Source organism: Engraulis encrasicolus, chromosome 15, assembly GCF_034702125.1.
Source record: "Engraulis encrasicolus isolate BLACKSEA-1 chromosome 15, IST_EnEncr_1.0, whole genome shotgun sequence".
NCBI lineage: Eukaryota > Metazoa > Chordata > Actinopteri > Clupeiformes > Engraulidae > Engraulis > Engraulis encrasicolus.
Window position 1 is genome coordinate 5712764 of NC_085871.1, and position 16823 is coordinate 5729586.

Here is a 16823-nt window from a genome sequence, read left to right on the forward strand (position 1 = left end):
TCTATAACTATAGTAACGCCTGTGGATAAGACACGTAGTATTTTTCTGACGTCTTGACGTCACTCGGCAGCTTACTAAAGTTTGGCCTAGACCTACTGCGAGCAGTGACCTTCAGTTCTGCGAGGTTATTACAAGGAGTTTACCTAGAATTTCATTTGTCACATAGATAGAAATATATATCAAAATAATACATAAACTGTGAAATGAGCGTTTTCCGGCACAGAATGCCGAACGTTTGGTTCAGGTTGGTGGCTATTGGCTGCTGACCATGGTGCTGACACGAAACCCCGAGGTAAATGTAGGCTACCTAAACATCGAGGTAATAAAAACAAAACAAAACAAAAAACAAACAAAAAATCATTCCGCGTAACCACCGTTCAAATCGACAGTTTTGTGGTACATTTTATGGATTTTAATTCTAATAAAGTAGCCTAGTCTGAATGAATCACAGATTGTTGCTACTACTAGCAATACAACAACTAGCAATTTCCTTCTCGGCAAGGCACATAAAGGAGGCTATAAGTTAACCCTGTATGAAATGCGAAGAAAGGCTAAAAAGTCCAGTGCGCTGGGCTGGTATGGGGTGCCCCCCAGTCTCAGAGTATGATAGGCCTAACGTAAGGACCACAATCAAGACACTTCTAAATGGGATTTTACATAGGGGCCTAGTCCTTCTAAAGGAGACTTGGGAAATAAATCAACATGAGAGCATAGAAGAACTACACAGTACATGGTTTATTTTGCAGGCTATTTCGAACACAAAAGGAGGGATTGTGTTTAGAGGTACGATAGGCTCGTGAGTGTTGTGTGTGCGAGCGCGAGTGGACAGCAAAAATTCAGGCAAAATTAAAACATACCTAAATGACGTCATTTTGTCCGCACAAGTTAAAGGACCCCTTCAGTGTTTACACGTGCAAGGGCTGGCGTGTCAACAGTTGCAGAGGTTTTCAATAGTACGGTTTCACAAGGCTATTATTGGCCTAATATTGATATCATTTTAATATTTTGATGTAGACCGCAACAATGAGCTCTCAAATAACATGCGTAGGTTGGGTGAAAAGAGGAGTCGCAAAGGAAACACCCGACAAAGTAAGCAATGGGCTACGGCTAGCATATTACATAGGCTACTAACTTTTCGGAATCAGCAATAATGTCAATGCAATGTGTTGTCAAGCGTTGCATTTTACAATTCCTAATTCACAGAATATACGATTGCATTGTTAAAGAATTTGAAATGGTCTGTGTAATTTCATTTTAGGTGGAGTTAAGTAAAGAAGAGCTTCAGAGAATTATAGCTGAGGCCAAAGAGGAGTTGGGGTAAGTCAAGTCAGCTTTTATTGTCACTTTCTTCAGGCACAACACATACAAGGAAAATGAAATTAACATTTTCTCTCTATACCATGCTAATACATATACATACACAGGACTGACATTTTACAGACTGACCTAAAGTGCAAGACAAGACAGGACCGGTAACAGTGATGGACTAAATGGTTAAGTGGCACGTCAGGGAAGAATAGCAATGTAAAACCAGTAATTCATATGAGAACAAGACAATCTGCCTTTAGATATGTCCGGAAACATACCATTTTCGTCTTTGCAGCTGATGACTGCATAGGCGTCAATAGTTTGAATGGACTGTCTAACTGTCTAATGCCCTGTTGTCAGGTAGCCTGGTCCTGACCATCCCATAATACTGCCATTTCATTTCGTATTCATGGTCTGGCATTTGTTTGCTCTGAAGCGATTGTAGGAAGCAGGAAGTTTGCACTCAGTTATGGTTTGAAATTATTGGACAACTCTCACCCAATCGGTGGCAGTTACTCAACAACAACATAGCGCAGACCAATGGCTCTGGTGCAGATGTGTACGTCATTGTCACGAGGGTCCTCCCCCTATCACCCCCACGTGGGGGGCATATTCAATTATTGGCTGTTTTCTGGGGGGGCGTTGCGATCAAAATTCTACAGCTCCAGGCACTCCACAGAGAAGCACGGCCAGACTACAGTAGTGGAGCCAATCATTTGGCGGAAGTACATAGGATGGCTCGCGAGGCTAGTTGTCAGGGGGTTATCGAAAGAGTCACGACGCTTCAAGCCTGGTGGTGTTGTTCATACGTCATGGCTCTTTATTGTGTTTTTGCTTGTAGCGAGGGTGCTGGTGATGGTGACAGTGAAGAGGATGAAGGCATGGGTAGCGAGGAGCCAGAGGGAGCTGTAACCGTCAAGGAAGAGGATGTGGCCGAGGAGGACAAGGATGAGCTGGCCGAGTATGAACTTGACAAATATGACGAGGAGGAATCAGGTAACTCAATCAGTAGACCTTCACAGAGCCATGACTTGTTGTTACATTACACCTAGCAGACGCGTTTGACCTACAAGGTGGAAATTCATGCGAGCAGCCTACAGAGTGGGGTCAGCACAGATTACAGCAGTAGACAAGTAATAGAACAGATCAAGAGCATTTATAATAGTGGAGGACCTATGAGACGTAGTGCAGGTTAGTACTCGTGACTGGAGATAATTAGTAAGAACATTTTATTTATAGAGCATTTAAAAACGGTGCAAACTGACCAAAGCACTGTACAGTGACTGGCTAGAGGGAAAAAACAAAATGGATAAGTAAATAAAATCAATAAAGCAAACTAGTAGTAACATTTTAGATAACATCTAGGTGCAGTGTACAGTTGCAACACTGTTGTATGTAAGATTGTGAGCGCTATTGCGGTCAGATTCTGCGAAGTGTTGTTTTCCTTCTAGAATCTAGAGGCTAAGGGTAAAATGCTGAATCAAAGAATAAGCAGGGAAGGACACAGGAGTATTTTTCTGTAAGGACATGCACTGTATCGTTTTTTGTGTGAAAAGCCTGGTCAATTTTGTCATATTCCAAACTTTAAGATTTTTATTTTTCACATGTCTTCATGTGCTGACACAATTGGTAGTGAAATGTTACTTTATATACTAAAGGTTCATGTTGGGTGTGAAATACATTGGAATTCTTGTATGTTAATGTCTTCTTCTTATCCTCAGTGACGGCCAACCTTGGTGATAGTCTGGCTGGACTTACTGTGTACGGAACCAATGAGGAGGACCCCTACGTCACTATCAAAGACACAGTAAGTCTCGGATACGACTCTCTATTTTCAAGAAATATTTGATCAGAATTCATAGATAAGTGTGGGTGTGGTATGGGGACTTGTGTCTCGTTCAACCTTAAAGCATGTGAAGGATCTTCTCTTCTGCCACAACCTTCCTACCTCTGCTTGGCTTGTACAGTATATTTCCTCACGTATTTCATGCTACTGACTACTACCTGATTGGAAAGCTGCCTTGGGAACAAACCATCAGCTAAATGGAATGTGATTTGTTTGTTTGCACCCCTCAGGATCAGTATGAGAGAGAGGACTTCCAGGTCAAATCCAGTGATAACTTGATCTTGGCAGGCAGAGCTGAGAAGGACTGCTGTAACCTGGAAATCTACAGTAAGCAAAACAACATTGCACATCTCAAAACTTCTAACCTTATTTACAGATTCAATAGTTCTCTTCTGTGGAGGGGACTCATGGTGTCTTTGCTTCTTCTCCACCTAGTTTACAATACAGAGGAGAACTCTCTGTATGTTCATCATGACATCCTCCTGCCAGCTTACCCTCTTTGTGTGGAGTGGCTCAACTTTGACCCCAACCCTGAAGAGACCACAGGTCAGTATATGCCTATAGTTTTTCCCAGGCCTCCAGCAGGGGGGTGGGCCAGGTATGGCAGTGACCCTGTCTGCCTGCCTGCCTGCCTGCCTGCCTCCCCATCTGTCTTGTCTATCTGTGGTTGCCGGTGTTCTGTCGAGATGTGTTGCCTCGTCGAGATGAGCGACCGGTTGCCCTATTCGATAGTGGTGTTCTATCGATTTGCGATGCCTCATCTAAATGAGCGACCTTGACTTTCCGCGGAAGGCGTTTCAATCGGTCCACGTAGGACTGTTTTAATAACCATTACTTTGTTTATTTCACGGACAGGGGTGTGCAATCGTTCGTGCGGAGTTAAATAAGAACATGCGGCTGCTGACAACCGTGAGCCTCTCGTTTGAGCAAGTTAAGAAACGTGCCATATGAAAGAGACTGAGTTGAGTTTGCGCAAATACTGGAGAAAGTGTTTGGGATCAGGGCCTGGCTACGGGTTGATTAATGCAGTCATTTGCTGTTGGTTTGGTTTCAATGCGACGTGGGCTCGCAAGGCAAATTGCTACATGAAATCATGCTATGGGGATAAAGCGCGGTTTAGATAGGCCTATTCCCAGATAGCAGGTAGCGTATTGTGGCTTTGTTTTGGCAGATGTCTGTCTTTTAATGACCGGAATCATATTTTCATAACATCCCCACCAGTGCATTTCTTATTACCATGTTGAGGCATTTTACAATGCAGTCGATTCAAATTCTTGAGTGAAAAGGGTGGAGGGAGCATTTTGACAGCTCAATCAGAGGTGGCGATTTTTTCCATTTTGCAACGAGAACGCCTCCTCTACATATGCCTAAATAGTCTTTTCTGATCGATGTTACAATGTTCGAGGCTGAGTGTGTGAGCGATTACGGTTAGGCAACAAAGTAGCAAATGTACGAGGCCACGCTATTTGGCAGATTTTCCAATGATCTGCCACGCTATTTCCCGGGGATATACTGGTATCATAACTTTCAGTCCATGACAGTCGGTGGACAGGCTGTGTAGGCTAACTATGGATGACTGGTGGTAACCTCAGGAGGACATAGGCTACAGTTTGAGTCACTAAAGTTGACAGTCTCAGGGGATCCTATTGTAACTTGCGCTACAGTTTCACTAAAGTTGACAGTCAGGGGATCCTATCGTAACTTGCGGTCTCACAATTCGATGGGCAATCACCCGCGAAAACCACCGCGAGGGTGTGCGCATGCGTGCGCATGTTCAGTAGCGAAGAGAATCACATCTCGATGGGTCGCTCATATAGACAGGACACCGGCAATGTTTTCGGATGCCTAGGGGGCGCCAAACACACACACACGAATAGCGCATTCAGGCCGACCGAGAACCTGTACCGGGTGCCCGTTCCCGTACCTAACGGCCGTCTTGTTCACGCCACAGATCTTCGCGTTCACGAACCGGAAAGGTGGTTCGCAATATATTTGTTTTTTTTTCTCTGGGAACCGTGACGAAAACATGGCCGTCAGCAGGTTCATCCAGTAACACGGTCACGTGTGGAAAAAGTTCAGAGCCCGATATCAACACAAGCGGTATGCAGATAAGCACTTAAGTGTGAAACGTTACTGGTGTGGGCACCGGCACTGCCTCCGTTCTGGTCGGCCTGAAAACCAAAAATGAATCTGTCTTATTGTTCCTCTGCATAAATCCGTTTGACACAATCTTGCCTTATTTGTTGTACTGACAAGTCAAGTGCTTTTATTTTTCATATACATTTTACATGTACTTCATCATTTCACTATAATGTTCACACCTACCAGTATTTTTTCCACTTCTATCCTTATCTTCTGTCACTAATCTAAAATATTACCAAAAACATGCTAGGCGACCACAGATGTTAATTAGCCTGAGAGTAACTGTTATGATGCAGGAAATGTTAACATTTACGCTTAAATTTGACATTGTCCCTAATAAAATAAACTAACTATTATGTGATTACTCTTGCAGCCAACTATGCAGCGATCGGCAACATGACTCCCGTCATCGACGTGTGGGACCTGGACGTGGTGGACTGCTTAGAGCCCGCCTTCACACTTGGCAGCAAGAAGAGCAAGAAGAAGAAGAAAGGCAAAAAGGTGATAAATACGGTTCATTTTGTGGAAGGCCATAGCTCTAACTGTAGGGCAGTGAGCTGCTACGCCTGTGACACGGGTTCGATTCCGGCCCGGGTCATTTGCCGATCCTTCCCTGTCTCACGCTCTCTCCAAAAACGTTTCCTGTCTCTGTTAACAGTCCTGTAACTAATACAGTCTAGAAAAGTTCATGTGTAGAAATCTATATTCAATTTTAGACGCTTAGCAAAGTTTCTTTGCCTTGAACTTATGACATCACTTGCAAATCCAATGACGGAAGAGCAAAGGCTCTTCTGTACCGGCTCTGACCACATGGCTGCACAACCACACATTTGTTTATCTCCTTCTCTTGTGTGCAAAGTTCAACTTTTTGTTCCCTAGAGCAGTGTTTCCCACTAGGGGTACACGAGCACACTGCAGGGGGTACTTGGGATAGCGAAATAATAACAAATGTATAGTCCCATTGGGATAGAGGAAGAGATACAGAGCATGAATGAGGGGGTACTCATGGAAAGGCTTAGGGGGCATTTGAGACCAAAAGGTTGGGAAACTGCCCGAGAGGCTTGTGATTTGTTTTTGTCCATCTGTCAAACTTTTTTGGAAATGTGTACAATGTCCAGTTAGATTCCAATGTTATGCTACTGCACTGTATTAGTGAGTACACTCTGCTGATTGGAGGTTAATGCCTTTCTGCCTTGCAGGCTGCAGCTGCTGCAGAACCAGTCGAGGGCCACACTGATGCTGTTTTAGATATTTCCTGGAACAAACTTGTTAGGTGAGTAGCTGTACTTCTGCAATGTCCTTACATGGCATGCTCTCGCTCTCGCTCGCTCTCGCTCGCTCGCTCTCTCTCTGAAAGGTTCCTATTGTAATTTCACCTACGTTGCCCTCTCTTTGCCCCGCAGGAATGTGCTAGCGAGTGGATCAGCAGATGAGACGGTCATTCTATGGGATCTGACCCAGGGAAAGCCTGCCACCACATTAAGGAAGCACACTGACAAGGTATGAATGGTATCCTGAAGCCACACCAAAATAGTGAAACACATGATTGTAACTGAACTGTCCTTAAATTATCCTTATCAATTAGATTAAGAAAACAAAGCCCTCTGTTGAGACAAGAACCAAATGATTATTATTATAAATAATTATTAAGTTTTAACATGTGCATATTCTAGGAGCACTATTGTCACTGAAATTTTAGTTTTCCCCACTCTCAATATTGATAATTCAGCACCCTTTTGAAATTACTGATGTATATTTCTTACATATAACATATATCATACCCCTCTCATTAGATGTTTTTTTTAATATCTCTAAATAAATGTGTGTTTCTGGTTTCAGGTTCAGACCCTAAAATTCCATCCTTTTGAGGCTCAGACTCTTATATCTGGATCCTATGACAGGTAAGCGAAATCCTGCTCCCCCCGTTAACATTATTTTACATTTTGTGGCGCTAGGTGCCAAGGGCACTTCAGTCATGGATGGTATGGGATTCAAACTTGCAACCTTCCAATTCCAAGATGGACTCCCTAACCATTAGGCTACAGCTATCCACTTGAAAATAAAAATTACATTGAAGCGTCAATGTCTCATTCCAGAGAGACCAACTAAAATTTTCACTGCATTTTAGACAACATTTTCAACACTACTTTCATGCACCCCTATATTCCTTATCCTCAGATCGGCCGTTTTGTACGACTGCCGAAGTCCAGAGGACAGCCATCGAGTTTGGAGGTTCAGTGGGCAGGTTGAGCGGCTTGTGTGGGATCACTTTTCGCCTTTCAACTTCCTGGTGAGCAAGGCCCTTTTACCATACCATACTTTTACCCTTTCATCGTCATACTGAACAGGCTGAAGGCGTGTTGTACATTTAGTCTGAACTTCTGAGTATTTCTGACTCTCTTCTGACCCCCATCCCACTTGACAGAAACAAGACACTAAGCATCACTCTTGTTGCAGAACACTAGTGTTCCACTCTCCCCATGTAAATAGAATATTCTGAAACCGACCGTATTCTGTTTGAAACCGGAATACTCAATGCATGTAACTGTGCTCTCTCTGATGTACCCCCTTCATTATGCGGCGCATAATAAACATTCATACCGCTTCTGAGGCCTGAGAGCAGCCGCGTTTTATTTACATCATGATCGAACATCAGCTTATTGACTGCATACAGGCCTAGTACCCAAACCTCAAGACACGTCATCAACATTCCTTGTTTCTTCTTTTCAGGCGAGCACAGAGGATGGGTTTGTCTACTCTTTAGACGCACGTACTGATAAGCCACTGTTCACGCTCAGGGCCCATGATGGAGAAGTCTCAGGTAGGGCAGAATACATTACTTCACATTCATTCTTTCCCATGAATAAAAATGAACACGATATTTAAAAAATACATTTTTTTTAAAAGATGGATATGATCTACCTAAACGTGAAATGTTACTAAACCGGTCTAAACCAAGATCTCCCCGTTGAAGGCCATATTAATTTGAGTTTTAAAAATCCCAATTCAAAATACTTTTCTTTGTTTTCTTTTTTGCTTGTAGTTTCAATGTTTAGCCCTGTACATATGATGACAGTTGATTAACCTGATTAATTAAATTGATCTAATGTTTCTACATTCATTTTGTTCTGCCATAGGTATGGACCTGAGTAGCCAAGTAAAAGGATTCCTGGTGACCTCCTCAGCTGATAAACATGTGAAGATCTGGGATGTTCTCAGCAACAAACCCAGTCTTGTTCATTCCCGGGACATGAAAATGGTTGGTGCCCAATTCCTTTATGTGATCTCCCCTTCACTGGCTAATGATCTATTCATATTCCAGTGGACTGTAGTCATGTCTGAGAATAGCTGTAGTAACACTAGTAGAAGTCCTACACCACTGGTCTCCAAACAACGGCCCGCGGGCCAACTGCGGCCCGCGGGCAGCAAATTTCTGGCCCGTCATGAGGTCCTTAAAAATGAAACCATAAATGCACCTATTTGTGGCCATGCGCGATTTTCGATCACAAAAACGTCAGTTATCTCTCCTAAGCATTCACAAACAGTTAAATCTTATAATAACAGTCTCATGACAGACATTGACAATGAGGGAAAATGGTGAAGTGCAATCTGTTGTCTCCTAGACATCTAGAGAAGCCATTATTCATCATTGCGTTTTCCTCGGTCATCAGACCATTCGCAATTGTGCGGTATCGAAGCACTCTCCTCTCTTCTGGTTGAAAATGAGGACAATTCTCTCCTTCCCTATTGTTATGTATTTAGCAGGCCAGATACATTTTGTCTTTTGTTTACTCGCATACATTTATGTGAAGTTTGGATGACAATTATCCCGTATTTTGGAAGTATCATTTATGCAAGGTAGTAGCCTACATGTAGAGACGTTAACGCAATTCAAGCTCCAGAGAACAGTCGTTACCAAAAGAAGGGAGGACAAAAACGAAACCAGTTCCTTTAAAATGTCTTGGAAATATAGAGCCAGGTAGAAGATTAGCTGAGTATTCCTGAAGGTCAACGTTGCTGGGTGCAGCCTGCGCGCCGCGGTGAGCCGCGCCCTTTCTATTAACCTAAACCTGGAGAGTCATGAGGCGCGAAGCGCAGTTATTTAAGCCAAGTCGTCAGAGTTTTCTCAACTCTCTTATGTTTGCAGATGTAAACGATTCTCCTGTGCTTCTATTGTATGTCTTTGTTACATCAGTTTTGCTTTGTCTTGCACTCGTAATATTCAAGGTCTGGCTGACCGTATCTGTATATCTGTATCGCACGTGTATAACTGTATCGCATTCCTAATTTAGCCTATCTGAAGGCGCCACGTGAGCATCCGAGAACAGTAGGCTACCTTGCTCCACCCTACCCCTAACCCGAATTTCAGAAATGTCCAGGAAACATACGTAGGCTAGTAGTTAGGCAGAATAGGGTTTAATATTCCTGATGGCCCACCTCATCTCCCCGACAGCCCAGACGGTGCGTGTTTCCCTCTGTTCAACCAGAAGAGTCTTGAGCGCTCAGTTATGCAATTAGAGCACCCTGTCCTCTGTTAAATGTGGACGATTCTCCTCCCCTGCACTATTTTTGTGTATTTGTGATATCACCCTCTTTGCATTTTAGCTGGCGTACTGTAGTAGCCCATTCTAAATGTGGAGGATATTTTTTCCCCGTAGTTTGGTAGGGGTGCGTTATGCGAGATCAGTTGAGCAGAGAATGCATGATACATCGGGAATGCGTTGGAGGAAAACTAATATGATTTCCGAAAACGACCGCAATAAAGAAATATATAGACGAGCATTCCTGGAAACTAACTATTTCATCTGCCTCGGTGCCACCTGTGGCATGGGCTTGCGTCTTTTCTGTTCAGGCAGAGGTGAGATGCAGCGCACGAGTTCAATGAGATTTAATCGCTATGGAAATGACTTTGGTTCCTGGATCGAATTGGGATTTTAGCGCACATTGACCTATATTTGTTTTAGGTCTTGTTATGTAGCCTAAATCTCTCTCCCCCTCCCTCCCTCCGTGACTGAAGTGGCTCTGCTGGAGAGCACGTTCAGCAGTTGAACATTCATTCAGCAGTTGAACGTGCTCTCTCTCTCTCTCTCTCTCTCTCTCTCTCTCTCTCTCTCTCTCTCTCTCTCTCTCTCTCTCTCTCTCTCTCTCTCTCTCTCTCTCTCGTTAACCTGTCCACAGTTGGTGTTTATTTACATTCCTCCCTGGCACTATATTGCAACAGCTAATACTAATATTTTAATATTTCAACAGTGTTTCTATTATTTATTTTTATTTTTATTATTATTATTATTTTCTTTTTTTTTGTTGTTGGGGGGGGTGTCTGGCCCGCGGCCTGGCTTGCTCTACATTATTTGGCCCTTGGGAAAAGTTAATTGGAGACCACTGTCCTACACAATTCTTGCCCACTATTTCTAAAGGTTAGTTGAGAAATAATGCTATAATACAACAGGAGGAAAAGCAAAATGCCACAGACATGACCAGAGATCAAACTGTCTTTACAGCTGTTTGTTTATTTGCATTCCTAGGGAGTGCTGTTTTGTGCAGCCTGTTGTCCTGACCTCCCCTTCGTGTATGCATTTGGAGGACAGAAGGATGGCCTTCGGGTGTGGGACATGACTGATGTCACAGCAGGTATGATGACGTTGTTAAGTGTTTGTGATATCTTTCACGCAATTCCAATTCTATAATTAAATTAAGTCGAATTCAACCAATCACGTAAGGTCATCATCTTCCACTTTACTTACTTTTTTGCATAAACTCCAATTTTCCCGTTTTGACCTTGTAAATTGCAGATAAAAACTGGACTAAAACCAGAACTAGTACTATTTTGGAAGCACAATTGTCAGAGGGGATATACAGTATATACACCTGTTGGCAACGCATCCACATGTAAATCCTGAATCAAATGTTTGAGTACATCTTCACAGGACGAGCAAAATGTTATTATACACTCCATCCGTACCTTAATAAATGTAACTTTGTATAAAAGTTGAGTTTGACTTCGTATAAAAGTGTCTTCTGATTGCAACATAGTTGAAGGACTATCTCCAAATGTGTGTTTTTGGTTCTTCCCTTTCAGTCACTGAAGTGTTTGGAAGCAGGGAGCGGTTGGTAGCCAACACCTCAACAGTGGCCTCCAGCAGCAGCAGCACAGGCGAGATGGAGGTGTCCTGATGCTGATCCCTCAACCTGGACATTTGCTTCATTCCTACTACCAAACTTGGACACCTGCAGAGCAAGAGACTTTGCAGGACAAAAAGGACCATTTGTTGAACTGTAACTAGTGACACTGTGTTAAAGGATCATGAAAATGAGGACCTTTTAAAGAAGATTTTTGTCTGGGGGAAAAATGTAAGACATTTTCCTCAGAAGGTAACATGGCTCCTCAATGATTAAATCATACCCGTATATTTCAGGTATGCTGGTGTAAAGAGACCGTGGTGAATGCCATCACTGGTTATATGAGCGAAGATGTAGTAGGTTGGCAAAACCTAGTCTATGTACATTTTATTTTTAAACATTGCATTGGTCTTGTATCGATGAATCCTAGTGCATATTTCACTGTAAGACAATAAAATGGGAAATTGTTAACCACATAACTAACCACATTGATTAGCATTTTTTTAGAACTTTCCTCTGAAATGTCTGTACCCTTGTTTAAAGCAGCAAATGCAATCCCCATTAAGATTAAGAGAAGCAAAAAGTACTTAAATTTAATAATAATGTCATAGAGTTGTGTTGCAATTTAGAGAAGGTTGCACCGATCATTGCGCTGCGGGTAGTCAGGCCAGTACACCTGATGGTCTGTGCCGTAGATGTAGAAACCTCCGCTCTGTCCTCTCCAGTCATACTGGACGTAAGTCACCGGCACAGCCTTCAGTTGATGCCTCTGCTGAATGACCTTGCAGTTTGGCCACTTCTGGTGGGACTTCTCGATCATGCTCCTCGAGACTTCGTTCACCTGCTGCACCGCAAACTGAGCCAGCGGTGGCAGTTTGACCCCTGTGCTGGCGTGAAGCACCTCCCCAGCGGCGTCCAGCAGCTTGTCTTCTGGTATCCCGCAGGAGGTCACCAGCTGGGTCTCCTGGTGGCTACGGTACTCCACGCGGAGCTCTTTAAAGTAGCACAGGCGTCCTTTGCCCAGGCACATCCTGCAGCACACCTTGCCCAGGGCCATGCAGGTGGAGCAAGGGACCTCTCTTTTCCCGTGGCACTGGCTGCACTCCTTGGAGGGTGTCTCCCGATGGGCCTTGACCCGAGCGCACGGCCTGTTACCTGAGCCGTGACACCGGGGGCATTTCAGCCACTTCTCCTCCTCGCAGTAATGGCAGCCCCTGAGCTGATCTGTGTTTATCAGACGGAAATTGCACACCGCGTTGCAAAACATCTTGGCGGGTGAGACTTTAACCATCCAGGGTCTGGGCTGTTGAGTGTTGGATGTGTCGGTTATGGGAGGTTCTGTAGCCTTGGGCTCAAATCGCATGCAGACCGATCTCTGCTCTGTAAACGTCTCAAGATAGTAGTGGTACACCACATCGTGGGTCACAGGTGTCAACACAGACTCTTTGGCAGGTGCACTTGACAGACTTGGGTTGCTCCTTACCCAGGCATACACAATATCCGTTACATCATCCTCTGATAAATTGGACTCCTTCACCTGGTGGTACATCTCAGATGGACGATGATGTGATCGATGCTTCTTCTCGTGCTCTGGATGTGGAGGAGAGATGGTGGTATACTGGGATGGTTCCAGGATAACATCACAGCGATAGGCGGGGGCTGGGGGTGGGGGATCTGCAGCCATAGACATTTTCTATGGAGGTGTTAAATCCTCAGCCATCCCTTTCTTGTGTTTGGTGGACTGAGCAGGAGCAGTTGTATATGTTATATTCTTCAATTTGTGATGTCATAAATGCTCTTTAGAATGTTTTGGTCCCAACAATGGAACATAAAGGGCTCTAGAAAATACTAACATAACTATTCAAGCCGAAAACAGATTTTGTTAGATTTAACTACTGCTGTACTACATGCAAAGACATGTAGGCCAGAGCCGTGGGAAGTAGGGGTGCAGGGGGTGCGGCCGCACCCCCTGCTGTGGGAACTAGCGGTGCAATGGGTTACAAGCACAATAACTTTTCTGACCATTTTCAGCCCCCATAGGGTAGCCAGACGTCCGTCATTCGGACACTGATTAAAATGCATTAAAATGCAGGAAATTGCATCGAAGACACACATTTTCTTGGGGGAGGACCCCAAAAGCCCCCGTGCAAAAAATGCCTGCACCCCCTGCACCCCTGCACCCCCTGTCACAGACGAGTTCCCACGGCTCTGATGTAGGCTATAGGAATTTGTGAAACACACAAAAAATATATTCACAAGGGGAAAGCATACAATTTGTAAAATGTATAAAAGCATACAGTTTATAAATGATTAATATTTTTGCATTCACTATTTATTTGGGAAAACAGTCATAATAGTTTAATTAAATCATACTAAATATTAAATTCAGTACATCATTTTTAATTTCAGACGTCTGTTATCAATAGGCCGTGCGGAACCATTTCATTCCCAGTTTGCGCTGTACGGACATTATTCGCGGAAGTACTGTGGCTGTGATGTCATGTTTGGATTGGAAGCATGGCTGCTAGATTAGGTCAAGGAATTTTTAACAGCATTAAATGTTTTTGTCCCAGATTGTCTGGCCAATCAAATGTTTTATACGTGAAAGGTAAGTTGAACGGCTGCTAATATGGTATACTATGACAACTAGTTACAGTAATAGTAGTAGTAGTAAGTTAGCTCTTCTGCAGGATGTGTGGCTAATGCTTTTCAGGTTAACCGACTGTTGACATCGGTATCCTCCTTTCAATTCTGTTTGTTCGTCCGCAAAGGACACGTTTTACATGAATAAGAGCATTAATTATAAACTATTTTCCCCAAAGGTGTACGCATTTATCCCAGCCATGCCAAGTCGACAGTTCAGGGTCCACCTATTGACGATTGGTAAGTGACTTTGTCAAAGTCAAGTGTGCTTCCAGAGTTAACATTAATGTTCTATTGACTCTTCTCTCCATGAGCTCGCGCCACTTGTCTGTCTATTTACAATTATACTTGGACTGCTTGATGCTTGAACTGCTAGATCTGTTAATCATTCCACCTTTTTGAATTGCTGTAGTCTTGGGCTAAACGTGTGCTATTTTCCTCAGCAACGTGGAAATTGGCGTGACGTCGGATGGAAAAACAGTTGTGTGCTACCATCCTGCAGCTGAATTCCCATACGAGTTAAGTCAGGTGAGGACGACAAAAGTCAATATCCAATCCCTAGGTTGAATTTAGGGCTAAACTTAGTACCTACACTAAGCTATAAACACAAACCTCTCGGACACATAAGCAACAATAACATAAAGTAACAATAGATATACATTTTATTTACTGACTGTGATTGAGAGTGAACACACTGATAATGTCAGATACTGTAGCAGTTGCATAAACCAAGTTTCTTACCATGTGTGGAGTGAAAATTATTGGTGCATTGTTAAATAATACTATTGAATCTCCATATTGTCACAATGCATAGTAAATGTGTTATTTAAGCCAGTTGATTGGAAATCTGGTTAGCTTAATTGACTGAGGTAGTCCCACAGCATCCTTGTGAAGGTCTTCACCTGACTGAAATAAATAAGTAAATGGTATCAGGAAAAGGCTTGCTACATGCATTATCAACTAAAGTACTGTATTTTATATCCATTGCACAGTTTTAAGACTCACTGACAAGACATTATCTCTCTTTTTCTTCTCACTGTAGCCCATTCCTCGACCTGATCCCATAACCTCCCCTCCAGAAACACATGACCAAGTTTTAAAAGAGCGACTCAGCCAAGACAGGCTGAAGAACAAGCAGGCTCCCACCATTGAGGAGCTCAGCAAGATGTTCTACACCACAAAGCATCGCTGGTACCCAAGAGGACAGTAAGTACTCAACGTAGTGGCTTGACTCCTTAGGCCAGGTATGGGGAACCTATGTCTCGAGGGCCGTTTGCGGCACTTGAGGCCGTTTTATCCCCCGATATAGTTTTAATGTGATGCAGTTTCTAGGGCTGGGTTCAAAAGATCGAATCGCGATCCAATATCGATTCATGTTCGAAAAGTGTGATATCGATTCACAACTTTGTGGATCGATCTTTTGCAAATGATTATAGGTGCTATTTTCTCAACCACATCCTGTAGCTTTCTTCCACATTCATGTAGACTACATGCACAAATACACACGGCCTGTTCAAGTTAATAGTGCCACCTTTCTCTCTCATACCAAGTTTCCCACTTCTTTGTCTCATACCAAGGTATTTCATGTTTGTGTGGGTATCAAAGGTTGAGATACTAGCTGGTCTTAGAATGTTAGGCATAAATGGGTTAAAGTGACAACCCAGCAATACAGAAGATCGATATTGAATCGAATGGGATCGTGGATCGAATTGGATCGTGACCTTCTGGATCGGAATCGAATCGATCCAGGAAATTTGGATCGATTCCCAGCCTAGCAGTTTCACATGAAATATGACATATTTTGTAAAGGAAACTCAGAAAATACAGTTGCAATACAATTAAGCTATATTCATGGGGCCTAGAGAAGGTCGGGTCTGTTTTAAAGGTGGCTGCCTTCAATATAGGCCTAACGTGCAGGGGGAAATCCTAATTTGCGTTCATAATAAGGCCCTCGGAGGACTTTTATGGCCCTCGGATGAGTTTGAAGTGGCCCCTTGAATGAGAACGGTTCCCCACCCCTGGCTTAGGCCCATTCATACCCTGCAGTTGTCCGTATTATGACTGATGGGACATTGAAATACAAGGGACAGAGGCAGCGTGAGCGGTTCACTGGATGTTCAGTTGTCCTTTCTCACTGGACGGTCTGCATGTGAGTTCTATCCGATGTGCATTCTATTCTATCTGAGGGCTGCCCCCTTGCACGGGTGAAGCATAAATGCAATTTTGTTGTGTGCAGTGAACACTTCTGTGCTGTGGAGTGCTGTGTCACAATGACAACGAGAGTTGGAGTTTCCCAATGGGCTTTCACTTTCACTTTCACTTAGAATTTGATGGTGGTATTTATGGAAAATGTAAGATTTTTGAATGGGTAGCATGAGTTCTTGAAATAAACTACTAATAACAGTACACAGTGCACCTTTAATCACCAATCTTCAAAGAGCAGAGTAGTAACTTAGTTGGCCTCATCCTAAAGGGTTTGATACAAACTGGTTGACTGAGGTTCATTTTGATTTTGATTTTTTCTTTTTCAGATATCACATGAGGCGCCGAAACCAGAATCCACCAAAAGACCGTTAATATTGTCCTGGAATGTACATTTATATGTGAACTCATATGCTTATTGATATTATTGTGTTATTTCGTCCAATAAATGTGTAAGTAAACATATGCACTTGTCAGTTGCATCTTTATTGAAAAGGTTTTCAGTAAAGCTATTACATGATTTGTGTGCACATATAGGTTGTGCACCTACAATTCTTTTACA

At 43.2% G+C, this 16823-nt stretch overlaps 3 protein-coding genes across 5 annotated transcripts; 2 read left to right on the top strand and 1 right to left on the bottom strand.

The window, feature by feature from the left end:
* Positions 1-70: 70 nt before the first annotated feature.
* pwp1 (PWP1 homolog, endonuclein) lies at positions 71-11904 on the top strand. Of its 3 annotated transcripts, none has more exons than XM_063216872.1 (15): positions 71-124; positions 1259-1317; positions 2150-2304; positions 3030-3115; positions 3385-3481; positions 3590-3700; positions 5670-5797; positions 6496-6569; positions 6700-6796; positions 7136-7197; positions 7475-7586; positions 8027-8117; positions 8434-8555; positions 10822-10927; positions 11376-11904. In XM_063216872.1, the coding sequence occupies exons 3-15, from the start codon at positions 2190-2192 to the stop codon at positions 11468-11470; spliced, it is 1296 nt and encodes a 431-aa protein (XP_063072942.1). In that variant the 5' UTR covers positions 71-124; positions 1259-1317; positions 2150-2189; the 3' UTR covers positions 11471-11904. The 3 variants fall into 3 exon arrangements, with proteins under 3 accessions (XP_063072942.1, XP_063072941.1, XP_063072939.1); XM_063216871.1 differs by lacking the exon at positions 71-124 and adding an exon at positions 254-292; XM_063216869.1 differs by lacking the exon at positions 71-124 and adding an exon at positions 895-1089.
* Positions 11905-12041: 137 nt separating this feature from the next.
* Positions 12042-13106, bottom strand: LOC134464799 (protein SSUH2 homolog). The gene has a single exon (XM_063218143.1). The coding sequence runs from the start codon at positions 13104-13106 to the stop codon at positions 12042-12044; it is 1065 nt and encodes a 354-aa protein (XP_063074213.1).
* A 759-nt stretch (positions 13107-13865) lies between these two features.
* mrpl42 (mitochondrial ribosomal protein L42) lies at positions 13866-16726 on the top strand. The gene is made up of 5 exons (XM_063216874.1): positions 13866-14024; positions 14239-14299; positions 14503-14587; positions 15102-15265; positions 16591-16726. The coding sequence occupies exons 1-5, from the start codon at positions 13934-13936 to the stop codon at positions 16634-16636; spliced, it is 447 nt and encodes a 148-aa protein (XP_063072944.1). The 5' UTR covers positions 13866-13933; the 3' UTR covers positions 16637-16726.
* Positions 16727-16823: the final 97 nt, after the last annotated feature.

What these genes read in the sequence shown, in the direction of transcription:
- LOC134464799 (XM_063218143.1), bottom strand. Translation starts at nt 13,106, where the DNA reads ATGTCTATGGCTGCAGATCCCCCACCCCCAGCCCCCGCCTATCGCTGT.
- mrpl42 (XM_063216874.1), top strand. Translation starts at nt 13,934, where the DNA reads ATGGCTGCTAGATTAGGTCAAGGAATTTTTAACAGCATTAAATGTTTT. An exon ending in AAATGTTTTATACGTGAAAG is followed by an intron (nt 14,025 to 14,238) that starts GTAAGTTGAACG and finishes TTTTCCCCAAAG; the next exon opens with GTGTACGCATTTATCCCAGC. An exon ending in GGTCCACCTATTGACGATTG is followed by an intron (nt 14,300 to 14,502) that starts GTAAGTGACTTT and finishes TATTTTCCTCAG; the next exon opens with CAACGTGGAAATTGGCGTGA.
- pwp1 (XM_063216869.1), top strand. Translation starts at nt 1,024, where the DNA reads ATGAGCTCTCAAATAACATGCGTAGGTTGGGTGAAAAGAGGAGTCGCA. An exon ending in CAACCCTGAAGAGACCACAG is followed by an intron (nt 3,701 to 5,669) that starts GTCAGTATATGC and finishes TTACTCTTGCAG; the next exon opens with CCAACTATGCAGCGATCGGC. An exon ending in TTTCGCCTTTCAACTTCCTG is followed by an intron (nt 7,587 to 8,026) that starts GTGAGCAAGGCC and finishes TCTTCTTTTCAG; the next exon opens with GCGAGCACAGAGGATGGGTT.